This window comes from Aethalodelphis obliquidens, unplaced genomic scaffold (assembly GCF_003676395.1).
Source record: "Aethalodelphis obliquidens isolate GAN/ISIS:26980383/991018 unplaced genomic scaffold, ASM367639v1 scaffold9, whole genome shotgun sequence".
NCBI classification, from domain to species: Eukaryota; Metazoa; Chordata; class Mammalia; order Artiodactyla; family Delphinidae; genus Aethalodelphis; species Aethalodelphis obliquidens.
In genome coordinates, this window is record NW_020837953.1 from 30069219 (window position 1) to 30095931 (window position 26713).

Consider the following 26713-nt stretch of genomic DNA (forward strand, 5'->3'; position numbering starts at 1 on the left):
GGTTCCAGGTAAACTGGGTTAGTGAGAAGGGAACCAATATTTATTGAGCTCCTACCATGTTCCAGATACTGTTCCAAACCCTTCCACATATACTTTTAGTTACCCTGTAGTCCACTGAGATGGGATAAATTATTCTAACTTTACAAGTTAGAAAAGAGATTTAAAAGAAAATAGGTTAAGTTGGTCCAGTTAATTTAGCCAGTGCCAAGCCTAGTCTAGCTCCAAAGTTCCAGCCTTCTCCACTTTCCACACCGCTTCCACTGAAGCAAGTCATCCTATTTTTAAAGTAATATTGGCGTTACTTTATTGGGCACTTAAGATGTGCTGGGGACAGTACGCCTATAATTCTCAAAACAACGCTGGAAGGCTGGAATTACTATCCCCCTTTTACAGAGAAGATAAACGAGGCTCAAAAGGGAGGCGCATAACGACACCAAGGTCAGATACTTAGACGATTAGAAGCCAGGTTCAATTCCAAATCTACTCTAAAGTCGAAACCACTCCCGGATCAAAGGACAAAAGCAGAAATATTCGAAGAGCTATGGTAGACGTGCGGACACTTCCGGGGGGAAGGAGGAAAGCCAACGGGCTACGGAAGGCGACGCAGGCGCTGCGCGCCAAGCTCGCGAGAGAACGTGCCCGGAGACTGAAGGCCCCCGCACCGCCTGCGCCGCCTGTCGATCACCTGGCCCCGCCCCGCGCCGGCGCGCCCTCCGGCAAGCCCCGGCCGGGCGGGAAGCGAACGCGCGCTCCCTTCCGTTACCCTCCTCTTGCGGGAAGGGCGGGGGAGGCTGGAGGCGCGTGCTCGCGAGCTGCGTGCTCGCGTACGTCGCCGGGTTCGGCTGCGTCCGTCCCGCCGCCCGCCCGTTGCCGCCGCCGCCGTCGCCGCGCTTTCGCTTCGCCGGCCGCCGCCTAGGGGGGCTGGGGCCAGGCCAAGCCGCCGCCGCCGAAGCTGTTGCCGGGATGCCACGGGTGTACATCGGCCGCCTGAGTTACCAGGCCCGGGAGCGCGATGTGGAGCGCTTCTTTAAGGGCTACGGGAAGATCCTGGAGGTGGATCTGAAGAACGGGTGAGGAGGACGGAAGAGGGGCCTGCCGGGTGGGGACGGGGCCCCGGCGGTGGCGGGGAGGCCGCGGAGACGGGAGTGGGACGCCTACCCCGCGCGGAGCTGCCGGCCTGCTCCGGCTCCGCCATAGTCGCGGCGCCTCGGGGGCGCGGGTAGGCCCCAGTTCCTACTGCGCCTGCGCGGGTGGGGGTGGTGGAGGGATAATGGGAGCGATGGTGAGGCTCTGAGTGGGACGGGAAGAAGGAAAACCTGAGTGGGATTGGGGCGCTGGGAGGGAGGGCACAGCTCCAGGGCTCCGGGGAGGCCTGGGTTTTTCCTTCCCAGGCGCTGGAGCCGGAGCCTGGTTCATCTTCAGTAGAGACCGACCTTTCCCGCTCTGAGGGCTGCTGGAAACAGATTTCCTCCTCCCTTTTCACCTCTTCCCCAGTCTAATGGATCAGATGGTCACAACGCATCTCTCCCGGGGACTGGAGCTCTGAAGGGACGCCCTTTTTAGACTTGCCATGTGCTACACTTTTTTGGGCGGGAGACTCTAGTTTGAGTAGTCTAGAGACGGTTTCGAAAGTATCGGCTTGCGGTGCTGAAAGCCTTCACCGTTCCCTCTACAAGGGTAAATTAAAGTCTTAGCCTGCTATCTTCAAGACTGCGTACAGAGTTTCCATGCTGGGGTTTCCGTTCTCCAACTTGCCAAAAAATTGTTTTGTCGTTGTAGAATTTGTTAGAGAATAGTGGCCACCGTGACTAGTCAACTAGTTGATGTAGACGGAGACCTACAGTTTAGGAAATTGCTAACTTACTACCCACCCGGGTATGGTCTGTTACTTGTATTCCTAATCTACTTTGGTAGAGCAGGGCCCGCAGGGGCTACAAGTTTCAGGGGAAGCATGAGGAGTCAGCCCTGGAGAAGATATTCTACGGGGAAAACTGTGAGAACCGGGAAATGTTAGGTAGGACTTCAAAGACATAGATATAAAAAAATAAAAGGAGTGGGGAAGCATTTTAGGGTACTAAACCTTGGCTGTTAGAAGAACTCTTGGCTTTCTTTTTTTTTTTTAAGATCTACTTTGCAACAGGTCTGATACAGCTAGAGTTTACTCCCCAATGTAATACTAGCAACTAACACTTGAGAAGTTATAAAAGATACCTAAGTTGAGCATTTGAGAAAAATTGGAAGCTACAATGTACTCAAACTGTTGGCTGAGTTTAAAATTTTAACATGTCATTTCAAATTGATTGTTAGGAAGGATCACCTTCTTACTAAGGAAAATGTCCTCCGTCAAGTGTTTATTATGAATGCTGATTTCTTTTAGAGTAGAAGGTTTAGGAAGTTACTCATTTTGTTCAATAGAGCTTTCAGTTCTTAAACATACTAGATAAAGTGGGCAAGGGGTTGTTCTTGTGATACATATCATATGTCTGAACAATCAAGTTCAAACTCCCAGTTTTCTTCAGAGCCCAATTAAGTTGACAGTAAATTTTGTGGGGAAAGCATGGGTTTTGAAAGCAAACAGGCCTGGGTCAAATTGTAGCTTCACCACTTACTACCTATGGGCAAGTTACTTCTCTGATTCTGAGTTTCCTCATCCACCAGGAAAAGGAAGATTAGAGATAATAGTTGTAAAGCATTTGGCTCATAGCTGTAAATGGTAGCTATAATCAAAGGGATTTGACCTTGATCATAAGGAGACATCTTAGCTTAAGTGTTTAGTAACACGAAGCGTATTTGGTGAGGTCTGTTCTCTAAGGTTACTCAAGTGATAGTGAGCAGGAAATGATGTTGATGTTAATAGGAAAGCTAATTAATGGAACAAATATGTTGATAACCGACAAGATACCTCTACTGTGCTAAATGAAGGGAGGAGGCAGAAAACCAGTTCTGCCCTTGAGTGAATTAAGTGCTTGTGGTTATAACATACACTTTGAGTTAAGCAATGCTTGCTCTCAATTTAAACTCACAAAGTGAAACTTGGAATGGTTTGTCTGAAATAGGCTTTGAAGTGTGGATTGACTGGGGCTTGAAGTGTCTGGGAATAGTGTATGTCATAACTGGTGATGGTAGAATAAGGAAGAATTTTGAGATATAATAAACAGTCTAGCTTGGATTGAGTCTCATGAATGATCTAGAAGTTTAACAACATAAATCAGAAACAACTGTAAGATTTTACACTAGACATTCAAAATCATGGATAGTAGTTCAAATGCTCTGGAGGGAATAATTGAGCAGCCTGAGAAATGGTGATCTAAGAGGAAGAATCGATCGATCCTTGCAGGACCCTAAATACGTGGGTCTCTTGGGGAACTATTCATTTTTACAGTTGTGCTGCTAAACCATGGTATGCATGAAATCTGTGATTGAAAGTCAAGGGAATGAAGAATGGGGAGTCATTTTAGGGATTTGAAGGCAGGTGTGACAGTCACCAAACAGGTGCACCTCCTGGTAGCATTCAGGAATCATTGCAGAGGAAAATGACTTCTGAACAAAGGACCAATGGTATATAGATGTATTTCAAGCAATTGACTAGATTAGATGGCATTTAGCACAGAGGAGTTTGAAAGGATGGCATAATTTAGCAACATGTGTAAGCTTATAGTCCTGGAAACATAGGAAGGATAGTAGAGCCCCTTGAGAAGCCTTTTTAACATATCTGCATTGTGATTATTAGTAACTGAAACTCAAAAGATTTTGGATGGTTAGGGCTTTGAAGAATTGCTGAAGAGTTCAAATTTGTAGAAGTGAGATTTATCAGTAGACAGTAGCTATATTGAGCTGAAGGGTTGTAGGTAAAGTTCTGAATTAATTAATTAGGCATAAAGCAGTGGTATAATAGAAAGTTGACCAAATGAGGCAGCAGATGAGCTCTCCAAAGGAGATTTAGTATCCAGGAGAACATTTTATGGACCCTCTTGGGATTAGGAGAAGGGAGATGTATGCAGTAGTGTATTGCCTGCTTTTATTGTACCAGGTAACCCTAATCTAGATTGCTTTAGTTTTAGAGAACTCCTGGAAGGATGGTTTAGTTTGGGACCACGAACATGACATAAATCTCCCACCACAACATAGGCCACTCCAGATCCCCTCTGGTCTCCTCCATTTGTATGTGCCACACTAACGCCAGCAAGAGCCGCAGTGGGCCAGGGGTCAAGGAAGCAACGTTATTAGCAGCTGTTTACAGCCTTCCAACTCTGTGGTAACTTTTGCTGTCTTTGATTATTTGTGAATTCTGTGAGCTTTCTTTTTTATTAGTAAATCACTTTTTTCATGTAAAATGTAGATTTTATTTTAAGTACAGTAATTTTGCCACAAAATATTGTGGTTTTGGTCTCAGATCTTTATATTTTAATTTTGCCATATTTTAGTCAATGAATGAAACATATCACATCCTAAGATTATTTTCGCCTAGTAGCTGGACAGGTAAACCCCCAAACCATTGAGGGTTTGGGGGGGTTTTGGTTTTTTGTTTTAGTTGGTTAAATGTGTGAATTAAAGCTCTCCAGGGAAACTTGGCTATAAATTTCAGAACCTTTGTTTCATATTACAGACAGTGAAGTTGTGAACAGCCAGAATTTTCAGGGATGTCCTGGTCTGTGTAGTTGGATTTTCATGATATCTAAGTATTACCAAGAAGTTTTTTGTTTTCACCCTCTGTTTTAAATTCCTTCAAGTAGAAGATACCCCTTAGTTAATATTTTAAATATGTTATGGCTTTCAGTGAGTCAAGTCGTTGTTCTTTTTGTCCCTGAGCACTGTAGGGCACTGTTAGGCCTGAGATACTGGGATGAATCTCTGCCAACCCCAGAACCTACAAAGAGATTTTCTCTTTTGACTGAATCCTTGATGAGAGCTTGTTTTTCTTCTTGTCTTTTAAAGAGGCAATAAGGAAAATATAATTGATGTTCCAGGTTATTGGTTTCTGGTTAATTGAACTGGTAGTTTAGTATTAAAAACCCATTCTTGGGAACTCCCTGACAGTCCAGTGATTAGGACTCTGTGCTTTCACTGCTGAGGACCTGGGTTCAATCCCGGGTCAGGGAACTAAGATCCTGCAAGCTGCATGGTGTGGCCAAAAAAAAAAAAGGAAAAAAGCCCATACTTAATCTGTGTAACATTTCAAAATAGTATGTATTTATTTCTGATTATAAACATTTTACATATTTATTGTACATTTTTTTAAATATAGAGGACAAAAAATGAAAGATGACAGTATCTGCACTTTGAGACTTTGTCTTTTTCCGCACACAGGTGTATGCACTTCTTAAGCCTCCCCGCCTCCCTTTTTCACATTGGATTCGTACTGTACGTTCTGTTTTGTAACCAGCTTCTACCTAACAGCCTGATCCTTTTGTCGTTAAGTGTTCTCCCACAACCTAATTCTTAAGGGCTACATAGTATTCCCACATATAAATACTATTTAATGTACATAAGCAAAACCATGTTGCAAGACATTGCGGTTGTCTTTGGTTTTCCACTATTTTACACGTATATAACGCTGTGGCAAATATCCTTTATGTAAATCTTAGGGCAGATTCCCGAAAATGGACTTTGGAGTCAGAGTGTATATAGCTGTCCCTCAGTATAATCACAGGATTGGTTCCAGGACCCACTGCAGATACCCAAGTCTACGGATGCCCAACTCCCATAGTCGTCCCTCCACACCCACGGGTTCAGCCAACCCAGGATATGGAGAGCTGAGTGTACACATTTTTAACTTTTGCTACCTTTTGGTTTCCGTGGTATTTGTTTATATTTTCACCTGCCGTATTTAAGAGTTCCTGTTTTTCTGAATTCTCAACTACTCTTGATCATAATTTTTTAATATTATGACTTTTTAATTAGAATGTCTAAAAATATATATTAGGAAGTTGTCTTGCAGCCTTTAAGCCTTATCTGTTTAGCCTACCAAGCATAACAGGTTCAAGCACTTTTTTTAGAAAATAACTTTGACTGATTAGAAAATAAATACAGGTGCATTGTAGATAATTTAGACAATACCAACAGCAGAAAGTAGAAAAGAGGTATCATTAAGAATCCTTTTAACATAGACAAGGTCTTATGTGCAATTTTATGTCCCACTTTTTCTGCTTAATTTTTCTCATATATTTTTTCTGTTACATTAAAATCTTTCTCATAAACATCATTTAGGGCTGCATAAAATCCATTGTATGGCTATATCATGATTTACCCAACCATTCCTCCTAGGCTGTCTCTTAATTCTTGCTGTTCTGTATAACCTTGTGATGGATATCACGTGCAAAAAACTTTGCATTTTAGTCATTCCTTAGGACGGATTCTATGAAGTAAAACTCATGTGTCACAGTAGGAGTGAACACTTTGAAAGCTCTTGATGCATGTAGCCAAATGTCCTGCAGAGCTGTGCCAGTTACACTTACACCAGCAGTGCGTGAGCACGCCCATCATGGCAGCCTCGCCACTACTGAGCCGGCCGTACTGTTTAGAGTCTTTGCTAATTTAACAGGTGAAATGGTTTCAGGTGTTTTAACCAAGAGCTTTTTCTTAAACAAATAAGAAATCATGAGAAACAGGGCTGTGGATTAAGTAGCATTCTGTCATTGTTTTATTCATAGTAGCGAATGTAACTTACAAATGTGACCAAGTTGTTTTTGTACTGAAGTCTCTTGCTGAGGTCAACATACCTCGCCCCCAAAATATATTAGGTATGTTACTTTTTTTCTTAAGCCATGGGTAATTTTTAAATTTCTGTCATTTTGAAAAGTCATTGCCAAGAAACCATACCGTGCTGCGGTTTGACCAAATGTTACCACCTTAAACTGCCCTGGCTTGAGACTTCCACTCCTTGTTCCTGGTTTCCCAGTCAGTTTGTGATAAGAATAAACATCGTCTGTAATTACTTGGCCATGTCATTTAAAATCCCTATTCCTCAGTTTAATAGCTTGCTCCTCCCTTCCTTATTGATGTATCATGAATAAAAGGGCCATGTGAAGTATTTTTCCCTTCTTAAAAGGTAGGCACAGGATGTAGACTAGATAAAATGTGGTTTGGGTTTACGGTATTTTTGGATACATCGAAGTAACCAAAACAGCAAATTGGTTTTTTGTTGTTGTTTTTTTGTTGTTGTTGTTTTTGCGGTACACAGGCCTCTCACTGCTGTGGCCTCTCCTGTTGCGGAGCACAGGCTCCGGACGTGCAGGCTCAGCAGCCATGGCTCACGGACCCAGCCGCTCCGCGGCATGTGGGATCTTCCCGGACCGGGGCGCGAACCCGTGTCCCCTGCATCGGCAGGTGGACTCTCAACCACTGCGCCACCAGAGAAGCCCGCAAATTGTATTTTGAGATCCTCGGAAGAAAGGTGCTCCAAGCATCTGAGAGAATACTATTGGGGGTGATATTTATAAGTTTGTAAGCTAACACTGAAATTTTAAAATAAGTGTTGTCTCTAGTTTGTACTGACGGGGAAACTGAGGCACGGGGGATTAAATGACAGGGCCAAGGTTACAAAATGAGTTATTGACAACTCCGGAAACTGAAGATCTTTCTTATTCACATACCAGATAGAGCATGGGTGGTGTCAGCCAAAGTTGCTCTCGTGCTGTTTCCTTCCAGACGATTCATTCCTATCCTTTGGGGCTTGCCTCCAAGGGTGAGAAGGTAGTTCAGGTTCCACAGCCTGAAGTCCTTAGTCTCTCTGCAGAGGCTCCAACAAGCTGCCAAGTTACTGCCAAAAGTGAGGCAGGTGCTATTTTTTTTATGACGTTGGCCCCAGACAGAGACCGCTACTGATTCTCCTCAGGCTACTCTTTGCAGAGCTGAAGGGTGGTATCAGCTTTGTGATGGCTGACCAGGGTAGGATCTATGCAAGTAAATGCAGTGAACAGTCTCTGTCCTGTTGTCATAGCTAGGGCTGTGTGGTCTTGGAGTATCCTGAAGGTGAGGGATGGATTGTGCCCTGCATTTGCACACCTGTATTTTGAGGAAATGCCCTACATGACCTTTCCTGTGTGTTGAGATGAAAGTCTAGAGGTCCTGGAACTGCACATGATGCCTGAAGAGCCACTTAAAGGGCCCTCCGCCAGGGCCCCAACCATGTCTTGTTCCTGGGTGCCAGATGGGGACCTCCATGAACACAGACCTCCAAGGCCTAGAGAGGGGGAAACTGGAGGAGGGAGGTTTGAATTCAGCCGTCAGGAGTGAAAGAGGTGAGCAGGAGGCTTGGGTGAGGGGTCAGGAACCACAGACCAGATGAACTGACTTTGAGAAAAGTTATTTCATGTGGATGAAATGAAGCTATTGATCCATTAATTTAAGGAATTTGAAACATCCATTAAAATATAAAGTGAATTAAATGACTGATTTTCAAGGGAAGGGCATCCCCAAGAAATAGCATGGGGAGTGGCATCTTTAACCAAAAAGAAAAAGAAACAGGGACTGTGGGGTGGTTATGAGGGACATGGAAACAGCCAAGATGGTCCCAAGAGGCATAATTTCTAAGAGGCTTTAACACCTGTTACCCTGCCTATAGTGTGGTTTTAGAGGTAAGTACAAACTGGTTTTGTTTGTAGCTTTGGTGTGGAATCAGGTAGTGTTGTCTGCTGAGTGTACACCTTTACTTCATTAACTACAAGTAACAGTGATTCTATCTTACGTTCTAGGAGTTTTATTCTAAATTAGCAAGATGACTTTCATCTCTTGAGTTTTTAAATTGTTTTTAATTTGTGATTGAGGCTTCCTGAGCTTTAGTGTGTCATCAGGGAATAGTTGATCTCTCTTCTTGTGAGACCTGTTAATTTCATTTACCCTTAGTGTGGATAAGTGTCAGAAAATTGAAATGTACACGGGTATGATTATGTTTGCTCCCCTTTAAGGAAAGCAGCCCTGTTGACTTTAAAAGGTCACAGTGAAACACTTCATTATGACAGAGGGGTTATGGTTGTCATAGTTTGATCCACAAACTATTGGCAAGTATGTTGCTTCCTGCGGGTAGTCCCATTTTATAGGGTAGAAATATGGTAGCAGCCTAGTAAAAGTGAATTTGCTTAGTTCATTTTTGAAAGGCTTTTGGATAGTTGAAACAAAATGGCAAATAGGCCCATAGACCAGTTACAAAGTAAGACTAGATTTGAAATTGGGTACAGATTCCTCTCTTCCTCCTGCTTTCTGAAGGAATTTTGTATCATCACTTAGTTTTTAGAATAATGATTGTTTCTGTTCTCTTTTCCTCACTCCAGTATGTGAATATTCCTTCAGAGATGGGCTGGTATTTTCTTAATGATTTGTTATCTTTCTCTATTTTCCTAGACTGGTGTTAAAATTTTGATAACTGACATACAGGTTTGGTTCCACTATTAGCTTAGAGGATGTTCACAACTTATTAATTAGTACACATCAGGTGCAGAAATGGTATTTCTTGCCATTTAATATTTCTCATAAGATGCTAATATTCATGTGGGCACTTGTCTTCCACAGCATATAATTTGATGTAACTGATTTTCTGTGCTAAAGCTTGTGTTTCTTAAACTGTTTGCTCTATGGACCACTTCTTTCCACTGGTGTGGAGATAGTAGAACATGGTGATGGAGTGTTGATTTTAGGTTAGGACCTAGGGTTGAAGAATCCCAGGTGTTGGGTAGCCTTTACTTAACTGCTGTAAGCGTTCATTTTTTCATCTATGAGATTATCAGTAAATCTCAGAGTTGTGAACATTATTATAAAGGATTTTGAAAAGGGAAAGAGTCCTGGTGGGCTAGAGTAGTCATGTTAATAGTGGTTTGGAGTTAAATCAGATCATAGATGGCTGTCATCTGCAAAGTACTTTTCTGGTTGCTGCCATAATCTTTGTATAATTGGAAGTCTGTAAACTTTATAGCATTCTTTGATTTCTCATCCATTTTTTTCCCACACCATTCATGCTTATATTTTTTGGTCCCGGTCACCATTCCTTACAAAACTAATTAAATGCATTCTTAAATACATAATACTGTCAATATCCATTCACATCTACCACCTCTAGGCCAAACCTTCCATCATCTCTATGCTGGTCTAATTTTTGCTGAGCCTTAAAACCAAAGACAGATTCCAGGGGTTAATATGGGGCCTCCAGAATGGGGATTGCACAGAATAATCTTATTTTTCCTCTATTCTTCTAGTCTGTTATGTTCTGAACCCACACATGTTTTCGGAAGGACCAGATGGCTGACACTGGCTAATGGGAACCAAAAGACGAGTGAAAGTAACCTGGTTGTCACATACTCCAAGCTTAGGGGTGCTTCACCTGCCCCAAGATCAATTTCTTTTTTCCTCTGGAGAATTGACCCAGCTGTATCAAAAAACGTTAATACAGCCTGGCTTATCTAAGGTTAGATTATCAAGTCAAGCAGCAGCATTTGTTGAATTTCAAAGGATTGTGCTCAGGACTGTGGGAGAAAAGAAACAGCTGCCTTTACAAAGGCACTGTGACCTTGTGGTTAAGAGCTTGGGTTTTGGAGTCAGATGGACCTGGGTTCTAATCCAGCTATACCGCTTAGGAGCGCCTTGACTACAAGCCAGTTGCTTAGCCTCTCCCAGTCTCATTTTTCTCATTGTAAAATGGGAGTAATAGTAGTAGTAGTAGTGCATTCTTCGCATATGATATGAGGAACGAATGAAATATTATAGATGAATTATTTACTGTGTGCCAGGCACTGTTCTAAATATTAGCCTTTGTTAATATTAAAGAGCTCATAATCAAATGAGAGGATAAGCACAAACGAAAAAGAACAAGGCTTGAAAGGTCACCAAAACATTATCATGTAAAACATAAAATTGAATAGAAGTGCTAATGCTAAAGACAGTGCTAAAATGCTTAGAGTCCCGCAAGCTTCTGAGACTTCATGAAAGAGAATTCTCAAGTCTATGGAAGATGGTTGCTGTGATTCACCTTGCGTAATCAAGGAATTCCAGGTTTAGAGAATGGCATCAACAAAGATCTTTAGGAGTCAGTATAGACCTCTGAGCAAAAGAATGATAAAGCAGCTGACTTTCCCCACTACATTTAAAGAGACAAGTTGACTAAGTAAAAATAGCCATATTCTTGAACGAAGGAAGGTGATCACACAGGAAGAGACCGCCCTGGGGGCCCAGCAGAAAGAGCACACTGTAAAACTAGGCAGTGCACTAAGTGGGCAACCAGAGAAGAACAGCCAAAGGCAATGACAGTGTTTGTAGGAGTGAATCAGGTGGTCAGGGGACCGAGAAGAGAGGAATCATGAGGTAGGTTTTCTTCTTTGAAGGTGGGGAAAGATCAAGTGCAGACTGAGCTGTGGCCAACGTTTGCAGACCAGGAGTCCACACTAGCTCTAAGCAGAGAGCCCTTGGTGTGCGGGAACTGCCAGTTTGCCGACGCGAAAAGAGCCCCAGACTGGGTACTGGTGAGCCCTGAAGCCGCACCCCAGCTCTGCCACTCAGTGAGCACGGGTAAGTCATCCACCTTCCACGGGTGGCCGTGATGGCCCTCCCTCCTGAGGCTAAAGAGAGGGAGGCCGGAATGCCCAGAGCAGCCTCCTTCCTGTCTCAGGATAAAAAGGATCTCAGGAACCCACTTCGTGTGGTAGGAGCTCCTAGTGGTGGGTTATAAACAACCCTCGGTTACTGGGATAGTCAAATTGCAACCATAATCCGTGACTCAGAGCAGTGAATGTGACATTGGTTAATTCTACTTTGAGGGCCTGACCACTGCTTCCCTGGAATTTTGCAGACCTTTGGAATTGGGGGCACTTACATGGTTGTCACTCACAAGCTTTCTCTGAGTTGGCCTCACCTGAGCACTAGAGAGTTGGTTGCAGAAGTGTCTTTCTGCAGTTTACCAAGCACTTTATGCAGAGAGCGAGAACTTCCGTTTTTTATTACTATCCTGTTAGTGTGCCCTAACTTTTTTCACCTCATAACACAAGCTGGCTGAAGCCTAGGATCAACACTGAGTGCTTTGAAAGAGAGCTGTTTGATTCCTGTTCACTGAATGCCGTTTCTTTCAGGGTAGATTTAAGGGCTCTGCCCTTAAAGTACATTGCTGTTGACCCTAGTTTCAGGGTTCAAGCCACCCCATGGGTTAACTTCAACAGATGAAAATTTTTCCTTGGCTACAGCAACATCCCTAATCCTGACCAGCCATGGAGAGGTTCGGTTCTTGCAAGGAAAATGAGTGAATGTGGGAATGGCTCACCACATTGGGAAAACAAAACTCACATCCTGCTGATGGTTGGCTGAGGACTGTCATGTCCACATACAAAGAAAAGCATGTGGCACAGTTTTAGGACAAAGGTGAGCAGAGATCCACCGTGGAAAGGGGCAAATTTTTCTTATAGAGAGAACATCCAAGGCGTGCCCCGGCGGTAAGCAGTACTGGCGGGTGACAGCAGGCACACGCATGGAGGCTTGCTTTCCCTTGCTCCTCGTCCCCACGCCCCGTCAGTCAGCTGGTGGTGCGCACCCCCTTAGTCATGCCCTGTTCAGTGAAGATGTTTGGAAGACGGAGATGGCCCTAAGCCATTTCTGGAGGGGTGAGATAGACTCCCCAGCCTCTTTAGTGGGACATACAGCGTGGTATTTGGGAGCATTGGTGTAGGTTATTAGATCAGGGGAAGACTATTCAGCAACAACACAACCTCAGGTGGTAATTTTTCTTGGGTGAAAAAGTGTGATTAACATTTTGAAAATTGAAGTCTTGGAGTACTTTAGTTTTAAAAACATGTCATTCCAGTTCTAGAATTTCAGAGTTCTGACTGATAGTCTGAGCAGTAGTACATCAGACTGTTGAATGAGGAAGACCAGCACATTGGCAGTGGTATAAGAATGGACTAAAGTTTAGAACAGCCCACGTAATTCAACGTGGCTTTTGTTTGTGGTATCCAGAATACCTATCTATAGTTGGTAAGAATCATGGTGCCCACTTTTCTTAGAAAATGGCAGTAATTCCTCGGCCATCATTTTTTGACTAAATTTTTGTTGGGATTAAATGTGATCTAGAGGAAAAGAGTGGGAAAAGGCAATAGCAGAGAAACATTGAAGAAAGGAGTTTTTCTTTTAATTGAAAAAATTTACATTTAATAGTTAGGCCATGCTTTTTGTTCTTTCACATAGGTGTAGAGAGAAAGGTCGAAAGATACAACATCTGGGAGTCAAGCCAGAGGAGGCATATTGGTGGGGTTTTGGTTTGGTTTGGTTTTTATCAGTCCCTACCTTAGAGGGATTTATTAATTTGTCATAGATTCATTCTCCTGAATTCCTTCATCTTCTTCATTCTCATACTAGAATTACTGAAAGATGGTTGTTTTTAATAGAGAAGAGGAGGGGTGTCTGCAGCTAGAATTGAGAGATTTATCTGCTGGGTTATGTTTGTAAGGCTTATCTACAGGTCACACCAGAGATATGTCTACGTAAATACACACATGCCGACACATAGTGTGTGCACACATGAATGCGTGTATTTTATATCCCTCCTTTGACAAATGATTCAAAAGGAGAGTACTTTTTGGGAGAGGAGATTAAAGCACAAAGGGATGTTAAGATCGATTTAGAAAGATTCTCCCATGTTACCAGGAAGAGCTTTGCTTTCTTAAAGGCACTAGAATTTAATTCAGAGACAGTTAAACTATTTAAATAAAACTAAAATTTCATCCCATTGTTAAGCCAGAGGAAGACTAATTTTCATTTTAACTGTCATACTTTTGATGTTAGGAGAAACCTCAGAGATACGTAGTATAGCTCCCTCATTTCACGGATAAACTAGGATCCAGAGAAATAAAATGATTTAAATGTGCTTTTCAGAGTTGGTTTATTGCAGAACCAGGACTAGAACCCAGGCCAGTTCCTGCTGCTCCAGTCTTAGGTAGAGTTCTGGAGTCATGCCACAGGCTTTGAATGTCAGCTTTGCTGTTTTATTATGCACATTGTTTAATGCGATGTGCCTCAGTTTCCTCATCTGTAAAACAGATAACAGTACCTGGCTCTTGGGTATTGTGATTATTAAATAAGATAACATTGTTTAGTACATAGAGATTACTTAATAAATATTAAGTACCATTTTATTGTTGCTATCTAGTCTTCCTGCCTTAATTGGGGAACCCATTCACTCCACTTACTTACCAATTACTCCAGTTACTTACCGAGTGAAGTGACTCTTGCAGTAAAACTGATCTAAATAAACAGTGATGTGGTAGAAACAACCACACACTGATCTGGTCTTTACTTTGCTCTCAGAACAGGAATATTATCAGGTATGGTTTATGGTGCAGGAGTATATTTGGTTTAGTATTCCAGGCCCACCCAGCATGTCAGTGACAGAGAGAAGTGACAGTCAGGTTCCTGATTTAATCCTTGGACTGGACTTTGACACTAAAATGTTCCAAATAGATTTTGTGGCTTTTCACAGAGTAGTAGCCAAGATTTTTCTGTGAAATAAATTTGATCTTAAGTCAGCTGTTTTAATAAGTTACTAGGATATCCCCAAAATGTGGCTAAGTAACTTGCTTGTTGAAGAAAACGGGGTGTTCTGTGACTTCTTTATTTAATCCTCGGGAGTCAGCGTTGTCCTTATGACATCACATCAGATGAGTTAGGGGCATTGAATGGTGCCAAGCCAGTGTGAACTCTTAGAGGGGCATGGAGGCCATTTTATCATGCCCGTGTTGGATGTTTTCTCTCATCCCTCTATACTTGGCATCTGGGCAGGTGGACAAAGCAGACCTGTAACCAATCTTGACAGCTAAATTAAGGAAGGTACTCTTGGGGGCAGGAGGTATTTTATGATCTATTTAGGAATAAACCAAAGCAGAAAGTAGTTAGATTTGATTTTTTTATTAGCTCTTTTTTATTTATTTTGTCTCTAAAAATGATAGTATAGCTTTCCTGATGACTCACTCTATTTAGGAAAGAAAAAAGTAGCTGCAATATATTTTAATCTATTAAAGATTTTTAATGATCATAAAGCACTTTTTAACATAGGAAGGTATTGATTTGGAGAGGCTTTACTTTGCCAAATATGACAGTCATGGTCAGAATCATTCTTATTACGCTGCTCGGCAGTTCCAGCTTATGGAAGTGTGAAACCATGTTTTAAAGATTTCATAACCCATAAGTTGAGCCAGGTGTCTTCTGAATTGTGTTATTGCAGAACATTTCCCATTAAACACTGGGTGTTTCTGTGTTACTTTTCTTTAATGGAGTTGAGATTCAGTGCCTCTTAAAGTTTGAATGCCACTCATAGACATTTCAGCATAAAAGAACCCTCCAAAGTTTTTAGCTGTACATTGTCACCTTGAGAGACTCTTGTTTGATAGAAACTCTTTAATCTTTAGTAAAGGAGGAATTCCTCAATTCTGAGTTCTCTCACTTAACATGTTGCTGAGTACAGCATTACATGCTAAAGAAACTGGAATAATTTTGGTCAGGCTGGATAAACTTCTGGCAAGTCTTGTAACCTGTTTTTAGTTCCAGTAGGTGTAAACCCGGAGGGAAACGGTAGTCAGTATCTGCCTATATACATAGCTCTGTTAGAGTTTAAAGATGTTGCTTGTAACTTGTATGATTAAGATGGTTTTAGTTTTTAGGTATAGGCAGTGCTCACAAAACTAGACTTTTCACAGCCACATCAGAGCAAACTAAAAGTTTCTTGATAACAGTTGGTAGGGCATTTGTTTAACCTTGCTTATAAATATCTTGCAAATTTTGCTTTTTAGTTTTATAAGTTGTACTCTTCAGCAGGCATTAATAGGATTGGGGTAGGGGGTTGTTTTCTTTCGGATATATGTTAAACCACCAAAACTGTTTGCTGGGAAATTCCTAGCACTACTGTGTAAAAGAAGTTTGCACAGTTGTTTATAGATTTTAGAGAATTCCAGCCTACCTAAAACCTCATGGAAGTGAATTTGGAATATCATGAGGAAGAGAATAGCTCCAGATTTTTTTCACTGGTAGTTTCTAGAATAGTTAATGCACTTGTGACTTATTTGTTTAGGTAGAGAAATGGGAACTTTAAAAAAATTTTTTTCTTTCACTGAGGAGAGTCAAGGTACTGTGATTTTTTTTTTTTTTTTAAACCTGGTTGGTTATTCCAAACATGATTTAACAGTTAAGACACAGTGCCTAAATGTAGGTCTAATTGTTCTCTAAGATACCACTTTGGGGCTAAAGCTAAAAAAAAAAAATGAGTTTTTATGTGGCTTGAAAGAGCAAATATTCAATCTTGTAGAATTATGTATTCTAATACCTTATACCAAGTATCCCTGTGGAGGTCTTTGCAGGTGCCACCAGCCACCTGGGGAGCAGAAGAAGTGGCCTCTGTGTATTTAGCCAGCCTCCTATTAGAAAGACAGGAGTCAGCCGCCAAAAGCCTCCCTGCCCTCTTGCAGTGCCTGCGGGCACAGAGCTGAGTGGTTTCTGCTTAAGGGAAGAGAAAGCTGGTCCGTAGTTTGCAAAACCCACCTAACCTTTGCTAAGCATGAACCTCATTGCTTTCTCTTTAATGTTAGTGAAGCTGGGTGTCAGAAAGGTGCCAACCAGGATTTTGTTTGCTTTCTTCTAGATATGGGTTTGTGGAGTTTGATGATCTGCGAGATGCAGATGATGCTGTTTATGAACTGAATGGCAAAGACCTTTGTGGTGAGCGAGTAATTGTTGAGCATGCCCGCGGCCCGCGACGAGATGGCAGTTACGGTTCTGGACGCAGTAAGCATTTAAAGGGCATTTGTATCAGTGACGTGCCTCCGTTATTAAATGTTAATTTTTAAAGTAATTAATTAATTAATGTTACATTGAAATGTATTGATATTTAAGCCATTTGTTTTATAAATTTATGTATCTTTTTAAATGTAAAATTGCAAATAAACATCTTTAATAATGTTTAATTGTAATTAAATTAATGACATAAATTTCTTGTTTTAATACTTTATAATTATGTTTAATGATGTGTGTTTGTGTTGTTGTTTTTTTTCTCTGTAATGCAATTGTTTAACATAGATTTAACAAAGACCTCAATGTTTTAATTAAAAGAATCCTTTGAGGCTAAGATGACTGCCTGTTCCATTTGCTGACCTTGGGTTACCTTTCCATGCGTGGCTCTTTGAACCATTGTGGCCCTTGGCTGACCAAAAACAGGAAGCCATGTGACGACCGCAACCTTTCCCCATTAGACCTGGGTGGTGAGGATCCCAAGGGTTAGACACAGATGAGATTAAACTGAAATAGGTGCCTGAAAATCTTTTTTTCGTATAAAATGTTCACAAAAACTTTAATCACTGTGAGTAACACCAGTAACTGATTTAGTAATTTGGTTAGTTATTTCTAAATTGTTAAATTGTTGATAGTTTTTAATTTATGCATGTTAATTTTAAATATAAATATTAATGAATATACATACTTACAACTTTGTAAATTAAATTAAATTTTCATGTTAGCTGATTGCTCCTTTTTAAATCTAGATTAGAATTAAGGGTGGGGGTAGAGTTAAAATATATACTCTTTGGGGTGGGGGTAGATGGTATATTTAAGGGGAATATGTGCTGTATCATTTTTTCTTTTTCCTCCACTGAAGTAATCTCATCTATTTGAACCTTCCAAAGGTGGATATGGTTATAGAAGAAGTGGCCGAGATAAATATGGCCCTCCTACCCGCACAGAATACAGACTTATTGTGGAGAATTTGTCAAGTCGGTGCAGCTGGCAAGACCTAAAGGTTTGGGCCCTGTTAACCTTCTGGGTTACAGTTGGGCAGGAGTTAAAGTTGAGTTAAGGAAAGAGGTTATTTTATGCAGGCCCAGGCACACAGAGAAAACTTTCCCAAAGCATTTGGAGATTTTCCAATTAAAGTTTCCATGGGAACACAAAAGACACTGGAATCTCACTGCTACTGTATGTTATGGGGCCAGCATGCTAAGGACAACCTATGTTATGTGAAATTTTCCTCTGTAGAGAATGTTACAGAGAGGTAACAATGTAGTTTCTCCCTAATAAAAGAAAAAACTGCAGCCAGCAGTTTCCTGCAGTATTAGTGCAAGTTTGTGTCAGCTTCCATTGTAGAGCCGCATTGGTGAAAATGACTATCTGACCCATGTTCTTTCCTAAGATTTGTTTTTCATTGAATATTTGTCCTGAAAGAGTTTTAATGTCAAAAAGTACAGTCCAGTGGTGTACTGGCCATGCAGTGTACTGATCACAGCTCGTTTTTTGAAAATGGTGTTGGTTTTTAATCTCAAAAGAGAAAAAACCTTATTGAGCATGCCTTAACCTGGATGGTCTTAGGAGGGCAAATGGAAAGGTTGCTCAGTTTCCTATCTCACTTCTCATTTTTAGTCCATCATTAAACAAGTCATCTCTAGCAAAATGAGTGAGTATGTTTAGGTTCAGCAAAAAGTAGTAACTTATCAAAGCACTTTTACATCTTTTTTTTTCTTTTTTTTTACATCTTTATTGGAGTATAATTGCTTTACAATGGTGTGTTAGTTTCTGCTTTATAACAAAGTAAATCTTTTTTCTTTTTTTCATGTGCTCTCAACAGTCTTTAGCGAACAAAGATAAGATCCAGAAAACGTTAATTCGCAGAGTTGGTCTTAGCAGAAGAGCTGAGACTAAAACATATGCTGGTATTTTTTCTAGTACACTGTGTTGGTTGTCAGTATTACAGCAGGCCCTTACTGAGTGTCTGCCAACAGGACTGTCCTCTCTGAAGGAATGACTCCAGTATTCTGAGAGTTAGGATTGAACATTATGGGTAGAAACTAGAAAGGCTTTCAAACTTGGGGTTAAAATGGAGCCCAGCCAACGTCCTCAGTTGGTTTTATACTTCTGTGTGTTTGGCGGTTTCCCTCTCACCAAAGGAGAGGAGTCGAGCCAATTTCCCAGGAAGTCAAGGGAGCCTTCAGAGCAGGACTTTGGAGCTCACCTGCCTGGATGGAATCCCAGCTCTGCCACTTATCAGTTATTTTACTCCAGCAACTTACTTTCCTCTTGCACTTCATATTCCTCAACTATAAAATGGGAGAAATATTCATTTCTACTCAGAGTTATTGTGAGAAATGAATGCATTTTTATATAAAAAGCCTAGAATGGTTCCAGGCACAAATGCTAGCTATTAATCACGGAAATGCAAAAATAAAACTAATGTAAGGTGGTATATTGTTAGTTTTTAAAAATGTATAAATTCATGGCGTTGAGTGGTGGCGTTGAGTTGAAATTTATAGAGTAGTGGCATTGAGAATTGGTCGTCTTACCCACGGTGCGGGTGGTGCTAAGAATTTAGGTCCTGAAGTCTGGCTGCTTATGTTCAGACCCCAGCTCCTTCACTTACTACCTGAACAACCTTGAGCAGTTTGCTTAAATCTCTTGTATTTCACTTCCCTGTAAAATAGGGATAATGATTGTATCTACCTCATGTGGCTGTAAATAGGACTAAGTTAATTAAATCCTACCTATCATCCAGTGAACACTCAATATGTTAGCAGCTATTATTAATTTGGAAGTATGGCAATATCTCAACTTGCCCAGGACAGTCCCAGGTGTGGCATAACTTAATAGCATCTTCCTTTACTCTTAGATGTATCCCAGTTTGGATGATAAATTATATGGGCTCCCTGCCTTTTTCCCAGAGCGCCCATTCCTGCAAATAATTCAGCTGAAGTAAAGAAATTTTTGCATGAAGACGGTCATTGCTAGATTATGAATAATGGCCAAGGACTATATATAAAACCCAGAAGTCCCAGCAATTGGGAAATCCTCAGAAAAAGTATTGGACACACTAATTATGAAGAATGTAATGTATGTTAAGACATGTAAACATTTTATGATGCAGTGAGTAGAGGAATAGTATCAAATGGCATATAGTCAGTGTTTGTAACTTTGCAAATAGGGAGAGGAAAGCAATAACAAAAATGAACTGCTGTTGAATATTCATGTATTCATTCCACAGCTGTTTATTATTGAGTATATATTATATATAAACAACATGGGGAAATTGGCCACAAGACCCCAGATTTCATTTTCTTTTTAAACACTAATCACATCTTCTCTTATTTATATATCACTTCAGTATTTATCTGTCATGTTAGTTGTATTCTCTCATTGGGTTATATTAAGTCCTCAAAGAGAATGAGGAAAGAGGCTTACAGTAGTGAAGGGACATGGGTGGTCATTCCACTTCAAAGCCAGAGCTGGAAAATATTGTTCTGTTGTCTTTTTGTCTTTCGTAATCCATTTTTGAATTTGTTTACCTTTTACCTTAGATATTTATCCACAGCTATACATGTTTTCAATAAGGATTTATGATGAAATGCAAAAGACCAGAGTTAAATGTAGTAACTTGAGCTTCTAAAGCTTCTGTAAACAAAGAACTTGCCACTATAAAATTTGGGAAATGATAGTTAACTAAAAAATTTTATATTCAAACAAAACTATTTAAAGAAACAGTTAAATTATTTATTTATTATCTCTACTACCCACCTAATGCCTAACACTTCAGAGAACCTCAGTAAATGGTCGGTGTGTAGTTGGAAATACTTAAGAGTCAACTTCATTCTGAGGAAAGCTAGCATTTCTTCTAAAGGAAAGGGAAAACTTTCATTATGATGATGTTAGATATTTTCACAAAATGTGTCTTAACCTATTGGGGGTTTTGTTTTTCTTCAGGATTATATGCGTCAGGCGGGAGAAGTGACCTATGCAGATGCTCACAAGGGACGCAAAAATGAAGGGGTGATTGAATTTGTGTCTTACTCTGATATGAAAAGAGCTTTGGAAAAGTTAGATGGAACTGAAGTCAATGGCAGAAAAATCAGATTAGTTGAAGACAAGCCTGGTTCTAGACGACGCCGGTCCTACTCCAGGAGCCGGAGTCACTCAAGGTACTACTGATGTGTTGGCGCTTGCTGTAAATTCATTAATGAGCACATAGATAATCCATTTTCATTCTTCTGTTGAAGTCTCAGTACCGTGGTTCCGTCTGGTCCAGTTACTCAGAACTTTGAACTGAACATTTATTTGTAAAACTCTTGAACTCTTTTGTCATGAGTACAAATAGAAGTAAAGTCCTTTCTCTGACGCAGGTATCAGTGACCTTCTCTCACGTTTCTTCTTGGGTCCCCTAAATCATACCATTACTGGGGGTGAACATGACAACTCACCCCTCGTTACTCTCCCAGATACTCCAGCTACTCAGGAGTGGAGACTTTGTCTTATCTGGTGGCTGTTCTGCAGATGGGCGAGGCATTTGTGAACAAAACACACATGCTCTGTGCCCTCATGAAACTCAATCTAGTGGAGAAGACGGGCATTGAGCAAATAATTACCATTGTGATAAGTATGTCCAAGGGAAAGTACGCGGCCCAACTCGTCCAGAGAGCTGGCAGAGGCTTCCCTAAGGACATGTTATAGAAGCTGAGACCTAAAGGATGAGTTGGACATGGTGGGCAGAGAGGGGGGATAGTGCCTTTTTAGCAGAGAGAGCAGCGTATTTTGAAAGCCCTGTCGTGGGGAAGGAGGAAGCAGAGGAGCGTGGCTTGAGATGAGGCAGAGAAGAGCGAGATCCTGCTGAGCCACAGGCCAGCTTAAGGGTTTAAGAGTAGCGGGAAGTCATTAGTCTAAGCTTTTCAGGTTTTGTTGTTTAACTCTTTATTATGGAAAACAATACATAAAGCATTAGAGAAAATATGAACCTTGAGTCCCCTTACACTTATCACCCATCCAGCTTCAGTATCTTTTATTTTGCCAGTCTTGTTTCATCACCCCCTCCTGCTTCATTGTTTGAAGGCAAATCTAGACATCCTGTCATTCTGCCTATAAAGTGGATATCTCTAACCTTTTATTTTATAAATTAATTAATTTATTTATTTTATAAATTGATTGATTGATTTTTGGCTGCATTGGGTCTTCGTTGCTGTGCCTGGGCTTTCTTTAGTTGTATCATACAGGGGTTACTCTTCATTGCAGTGCACGGGCTTCTCATTTCGGTGGCTTCTCCTGTTGCGGAGCACGGGCTCTAGGCGCTTGGCCTTCAGTAGTTGAAGCATGCGGGCTCAGTAGTTGTGGCTCGTGGGCTCTAGAGCACGGGCTCAGCAGTTGTGGTACACAAGCTTAGTTGCTCCACGGCATGTGGGATCTTCCCAGACCAGGGCTCGAACCCGTGTTCCCTGCATTGGCAGGTGGATTCTTAACCACTGCGCCACCAGGGAAGCCCTAACCTTTTAAATAAAATCATGAGGCCATACCACAGCAACACATCTGTATTCAGCTTTCCCCAATTGCCTCAAATATGTATGTATTTTTGTAGTTGGTTTGTTCATATTAGAATCCCAACTAGGTGTGCACATTGCAATCAGATGACATGTGTCTTAATTCTCCTTTTAATCATGGCTGCATCCTCCTTCACGCTCTTTTTATTTTCCATCCATTTAGTTGTGGAAGAAACGGTTTTCTGTTCTGAAGGTTTTTCCATAGTTGAGATTTTGCAGATTGTGCTCTTCTGGTGATGTTTAACACATCCCTTTATCCTGTCCCTCATAGTTTCCTATAAAGTCATAGTTAGGTCTTAACGGACATTTAGAGTAAGGCCAGTATTTTAGCAGGTGCTTTGTACTTCCTGTTGCGGCACTTGTGTGGTGTCTGGATGCCCCACTTTGATGATAGCATGCATCCGTGTGAGCCGTCCATTATCCAGTTCTGCACCAGCTTCCACCTAATAGTAGATTATTAACATCTGCTGATAATCGTTACCTCGAGCCATTCAGCTGTGGTTGTAACATTCTGACTGTCTAGTTTTCTGTTCTTTGTGCATTTAAAGGCTGTAGTTCTATGAAGGATGATTTCCCTCTTCCACCCTTTTGCTACCACCCTAAAATAAATTTTTTATAAGAAATGGAAAATAAAAATTGATACCTTTATTTACCAATTTCCAGTATATTGAATGTGCCCAGCAACACCCAAAGGTGGTGGTGAGGTTGCTTGTTTAGTATTATTTTGAATGAGTTCTTGGATCTTTGCATATTTAATGTTTGGTCCATTGCAGTCAATTTGTTTTTGCTCAAATTGTTCTGTCTTTGGTCATTGGGAGCCCTTCAGGTTGGCTTCTCTGTCTTTTGGTTTTGTTTGATTTTTCTGTGACTGTGCTTTACTAAATATTTCCCCAAATTTTTTATTGCAGCATTTTCAAACATAAAGTGTTGAAAGAATAGTTCATAAACACTCATATGCTCTCCTTCTAGCTTCAACAGTTACTAAAATTCTGCCTTTCTCTCTGTATATTTATAGACACGCCCTATACATAAATAAACGTAGCATTTGAAGGGAGATTGTGGAGAGTGACACTTCACCCCCAAATACTTCAGCATGTATCTCCAAGAATGCGGATAAGCACAATTCTGTCTTCCAACCTAAGAACATTAGCAGTGATCCCGTGAAGTCATCTAGTGTCCAGGCCGTATTCAGATTTCCCCAGTTGTTCATGGCTGTCCTTAGAGCTGTGTTTTCTCCTGGCCAGGATCCATCCAGTCATGTATTGCAAGGGGTTATTGGGTCTCTTCAGTCTGAAGCAGTCCCCCGCCTCATCCCCCCGCCCCACCCCATGACAATTACTTTTCTTAGCTTTTTTTTTTTTTAAATACTGTCCCACATTCTGAATTTATGTTTCCTCTTTGTATTGTTGTACTTTATCCCCTGAGCTTCTATAAACTGGAAGTTAGGTCTAGAGAGGTGTGATTGAGACACAGATTAAACATTCTGAGCAAGAGCTCTTTCATAGATGATAGTGCCCAGGAATCTTTGAAAGTCTCTTTCCATCATGATGAGAGGTTCCGTCTTTGCCTTTCCTGCCCTGCACCTGGAATTGATCGTTTTCCCCAAGGGTTGCTTTTGGAAGGAAACGACAGAGTCCACAGTCTCGGCTTATTAGAGACTCTTTAATCTTGGAGGGTACAGTGGACCCTTGAACAAGCGGGGTTGGGGCGCCAGCCCTTCACATCCGCAGTGCCCACACCTGTGGATTCAGCCAGCCACAGATCGTGAGGTACTGTAGTGCGTATCTGTTGAAAAAACCCTGTGTGTAAGTGGCCCCAGGCAGTTCAGACCCATGTTGTTCAAGAGTCAGCTGTATTTTTAAAGCAGCTCTCTGGTCTCAGTTGAATAAATAAGTGAAGGGCAAAAGTGTATGCAGGAAGACTGGTTAGGGGGCTGCTGCGGAACCAGGGAGAGTGGTGGTGGCTTGCTGGGGGGCAGCCGAGGTGGATGAACTGGAGAAGGTTGAGAGGAGATTCAGTAGTGCAGAAGAGGGTGAGGCAGAGAGGGGAGTCGAGGGTGGCTGTGGCTCCTCGTGTGACGAACTGGTGAATAACAGCGGCAGCGGTGGGAATAAGGAAGGAACCCAGCAAACAGAACAGGTCTGGGGGGCGGTGGGTTCAGGAATGGAGGCACTACGAGTTTCAGGCAGGCCATCCAGGCGGAGTGTTTGCGGGTGACTGGATCTCTGGGCCCAGAGCACAGGAGAGAGTTCTCTTTCAACTTTGTGCCTGGACACAGCCAGGGCCATGCATATTTTTTGATAGAAAGGATGTCTGAATTGACTTTTTTCAGCCAGCGTTTTGTCAGCAGGTATTAAAAACAAAAAAAACTTTCTCCCCTAGATCTCGCTCTCGAAGCAGACATTCTCGTAAGAGCAGAAGCCGAAGCGGCAGCAGCAAAAGCAGTCATTCTAAGAGCAGATCCCGATCCAGGTAGGTCTTCCTGGTATTCATGCAGGGCCCACGTGTACCGCTTCCCACTCTGGTGTTAATGGTGTTCCCAGTCTTCCCTCACCCCAGGATTCCCAGCTCTGGACTGGAGTCTCGGGGGTTCAGAAAGCAGTCCTTGGCCAGCACAAGCCGGGCTTTGTATTGTGGGGCACAGCTCCACACATAGCTTTAGTCTGTTCTTCTCATGAGCAGCCTGAAAGTACGAAGTCACATGCGGCTTCGCCGTCCCCGTGTCTCCCCAGATCAGGCTCCCGTTCCCGGAGCAAGAGCCGCAGCCGCAGCCAGAGCCGCAGCCGCAGCAAGAAGGACAAGAGCCGGAGCCCCAGCAAGGACCAGAGCCGCAGCCGCAGCCGCAGCGCCGACAAGCGCCGCAGCAAGAGCAAGGACCAGGCCGAGGAGAAGGTCCAGAACAGCGACAGCACCGGCAAGTCCAAGAGCCGCAGCCCCAGCAGGCAGAAGAGCAAGAGCAAAAGCAGAAGCCGCAGTCAGGAGAGGGGCGCGCAGGAGAAGCGGGGCAGCGTGAGCAGGAGCCGGAGCCAGGAGAAGAGCCTGCGCAAGAGCCGCAGCCGCAGCCGCAGCAAAGGAGGCAGCCGCAGCCGCAGCCGCAGCAAAAGCAAGGACAAGAGGAAGGGGAGGAAGAGAAGCAGGGAGGAGAGCCGCAGCCGCAGCCGCAGCCACAGCCGCAGCAAGAGCGAGAGGAGCAGGAAGCGAGGCGGCAAGCGAGACAGCAAGTCGGGCAGCAGCAAGAAGAAGAAGAAGGAGGACGCCGACCGCTCCCAGTCCAGATCGCGATCCCGCTCGGGCTCGAAGGAGCGGGAACACGCCAAGTCTGAGTCTGGCCAGAGGGAAGGCCGAGGGGAAAGTGAGGATGCTGGCGCCAATCAGGAGACCCGGTCCAGGTCGAGGTCCAATTCCAAATCAAAACCAAACCTCCCGTCAGAATCACGCTCCAGATCAAAGTCCGCGTCAAAAACCCGATCCCGGTCCAAGTCTAGATCCAGGTCTGCGTCCAGATCGCGCTCCCGGTCTAGATCCAGGTCCCACTCGAGGTCCTAACTGGCTACGACCACAGCTGGAACTACCCGAGAAGTCTTTTGTACATGTTTGGTAGCCGTAGCACAAGTGATTGAAGTAGAACATATGTCACTGCTGTACATTTTTAACTCCCTAATGGTGTGTCTACAATTGTTAAGTCTAAGCGCTTCCTCTCCGTAAAGCCTCCCGGCGTCAGGCCTTCCTGCTTGACTGAAAGCAGTCTTCTCTTTGAAAACCCCCTTTACTCATGGCCCACAGTAGAATATCCAAAATGCCTTGGCTTTGAGGCCTGGCCTTTCCTACAGGGAGCTCAGTACCTGGATGTCTTTAAGGCTGGAATGATGACATAGGTAGGTATGGTGAGTTCAACCATTTTGCCCTTGAATTGATGCCCTTTGATGTATGCCATTTAGTGAAAGTGCTAAGTCTTAAGTTTCCTACCACTTTGGTTTCATATTTTTGGACTTAACAAAGTTGTGAATAGCACAGTCGAGGAAAATTGATACCTGCAGTAACCCATAGGAAATGAACTGTAGAGTTCCATATTCTGGTATTGTGATTATATTGTTTTATATTAAAAAAGAAAAGAAAAGAATTTTTTTTAATTTTATTTTTCCCCGTCTTGCAAAGTATAGTGACCCCTGTTTCCATTAAATTTGAATAAAGACTATTTTTGCTTGACAAAATTTCATGGTGCTTGAATTGATGTTGCATTTCCTGATCTATCTTGCTGTCTTTTTCTTAGCATGAGAAGTTCATGGTATAATGGCTGTTTTGTTCCTTGAGCTCACCCATGGGGAGGTAGCCAACACTTTTCCTGAAGGGTTTTTCTCACCCAACAGAAAAAAGTCGAGTTTCTTAGGGGTTTATAAATCCTTCCTATCAAGACTCCTATG

At 42.3% G+C, this 26713-nt stretch overlaps 1 protein-coding gene across 2 annotated transcripts; it reads left to right on the top strand.

Annotated features, from left to right (window-relative positions):
• The first annotated feature begins 583 nt into the window (after positions 1-583).
• On the top strand, positions 584-26503 carry SRSF4 (serine and arginine rich splicing factor 4). Of its 2 annotated transcripts, XM_027109394.1 has the most exons (6): positions 584-1070; positions 16598-16740; positions 17634-17746; positions 20692-20906; positions 24675-24764; positions 25025-26503. In XM_027109394.1, the coding sequence occupies exons 1-6, from the start codon at positions 964-966 to the stop codon at positions 25836-25838; spliced, it is 1482 nt and encodes a 493-aa protein (XP_026965195.1). In that variant the 5' UTR covers positions 584-963; the 3' UTR covers positions 25839-26503. The 2 variants fall into 2 exon arrangements, with proteins under 2 accessions (XP_026965195.1, XP_026965196.1); XM_027109395.1 differs by lacking the exons at positions 584-1070; positions 16598-16740; positions 17634-17746 and adding an exon at positions 18664-19824.
• Positions 26504-26713: the final 210 nt, after the last annotated feature.

Excerpts from the sequence above, each read along its gene's own strand:
- SRSF4 (XM_027109394.1), top strand. The coding sequence starts at position 964 with ATGCCACGGGTGTACATCGGCCGCCTGAGTTACCAGGCCCGGGAGCGC. Across the intron at positions 16,741-17,633 it reads CAGTTACGGTTCTGGACGCA|GTGGATATGGTTATAGAAGA; the intron begins GTAAGCATTTAA and ends AACCTTCCAAAG. Across the intron at positions 20,907-24,674 it reads AGGAGCCGGAGTCACTCAAG|ATCTCGCTCTCGAAGCAGAC; the intron begins GTACTACTGATG and ends TTTCTCCCCTAG.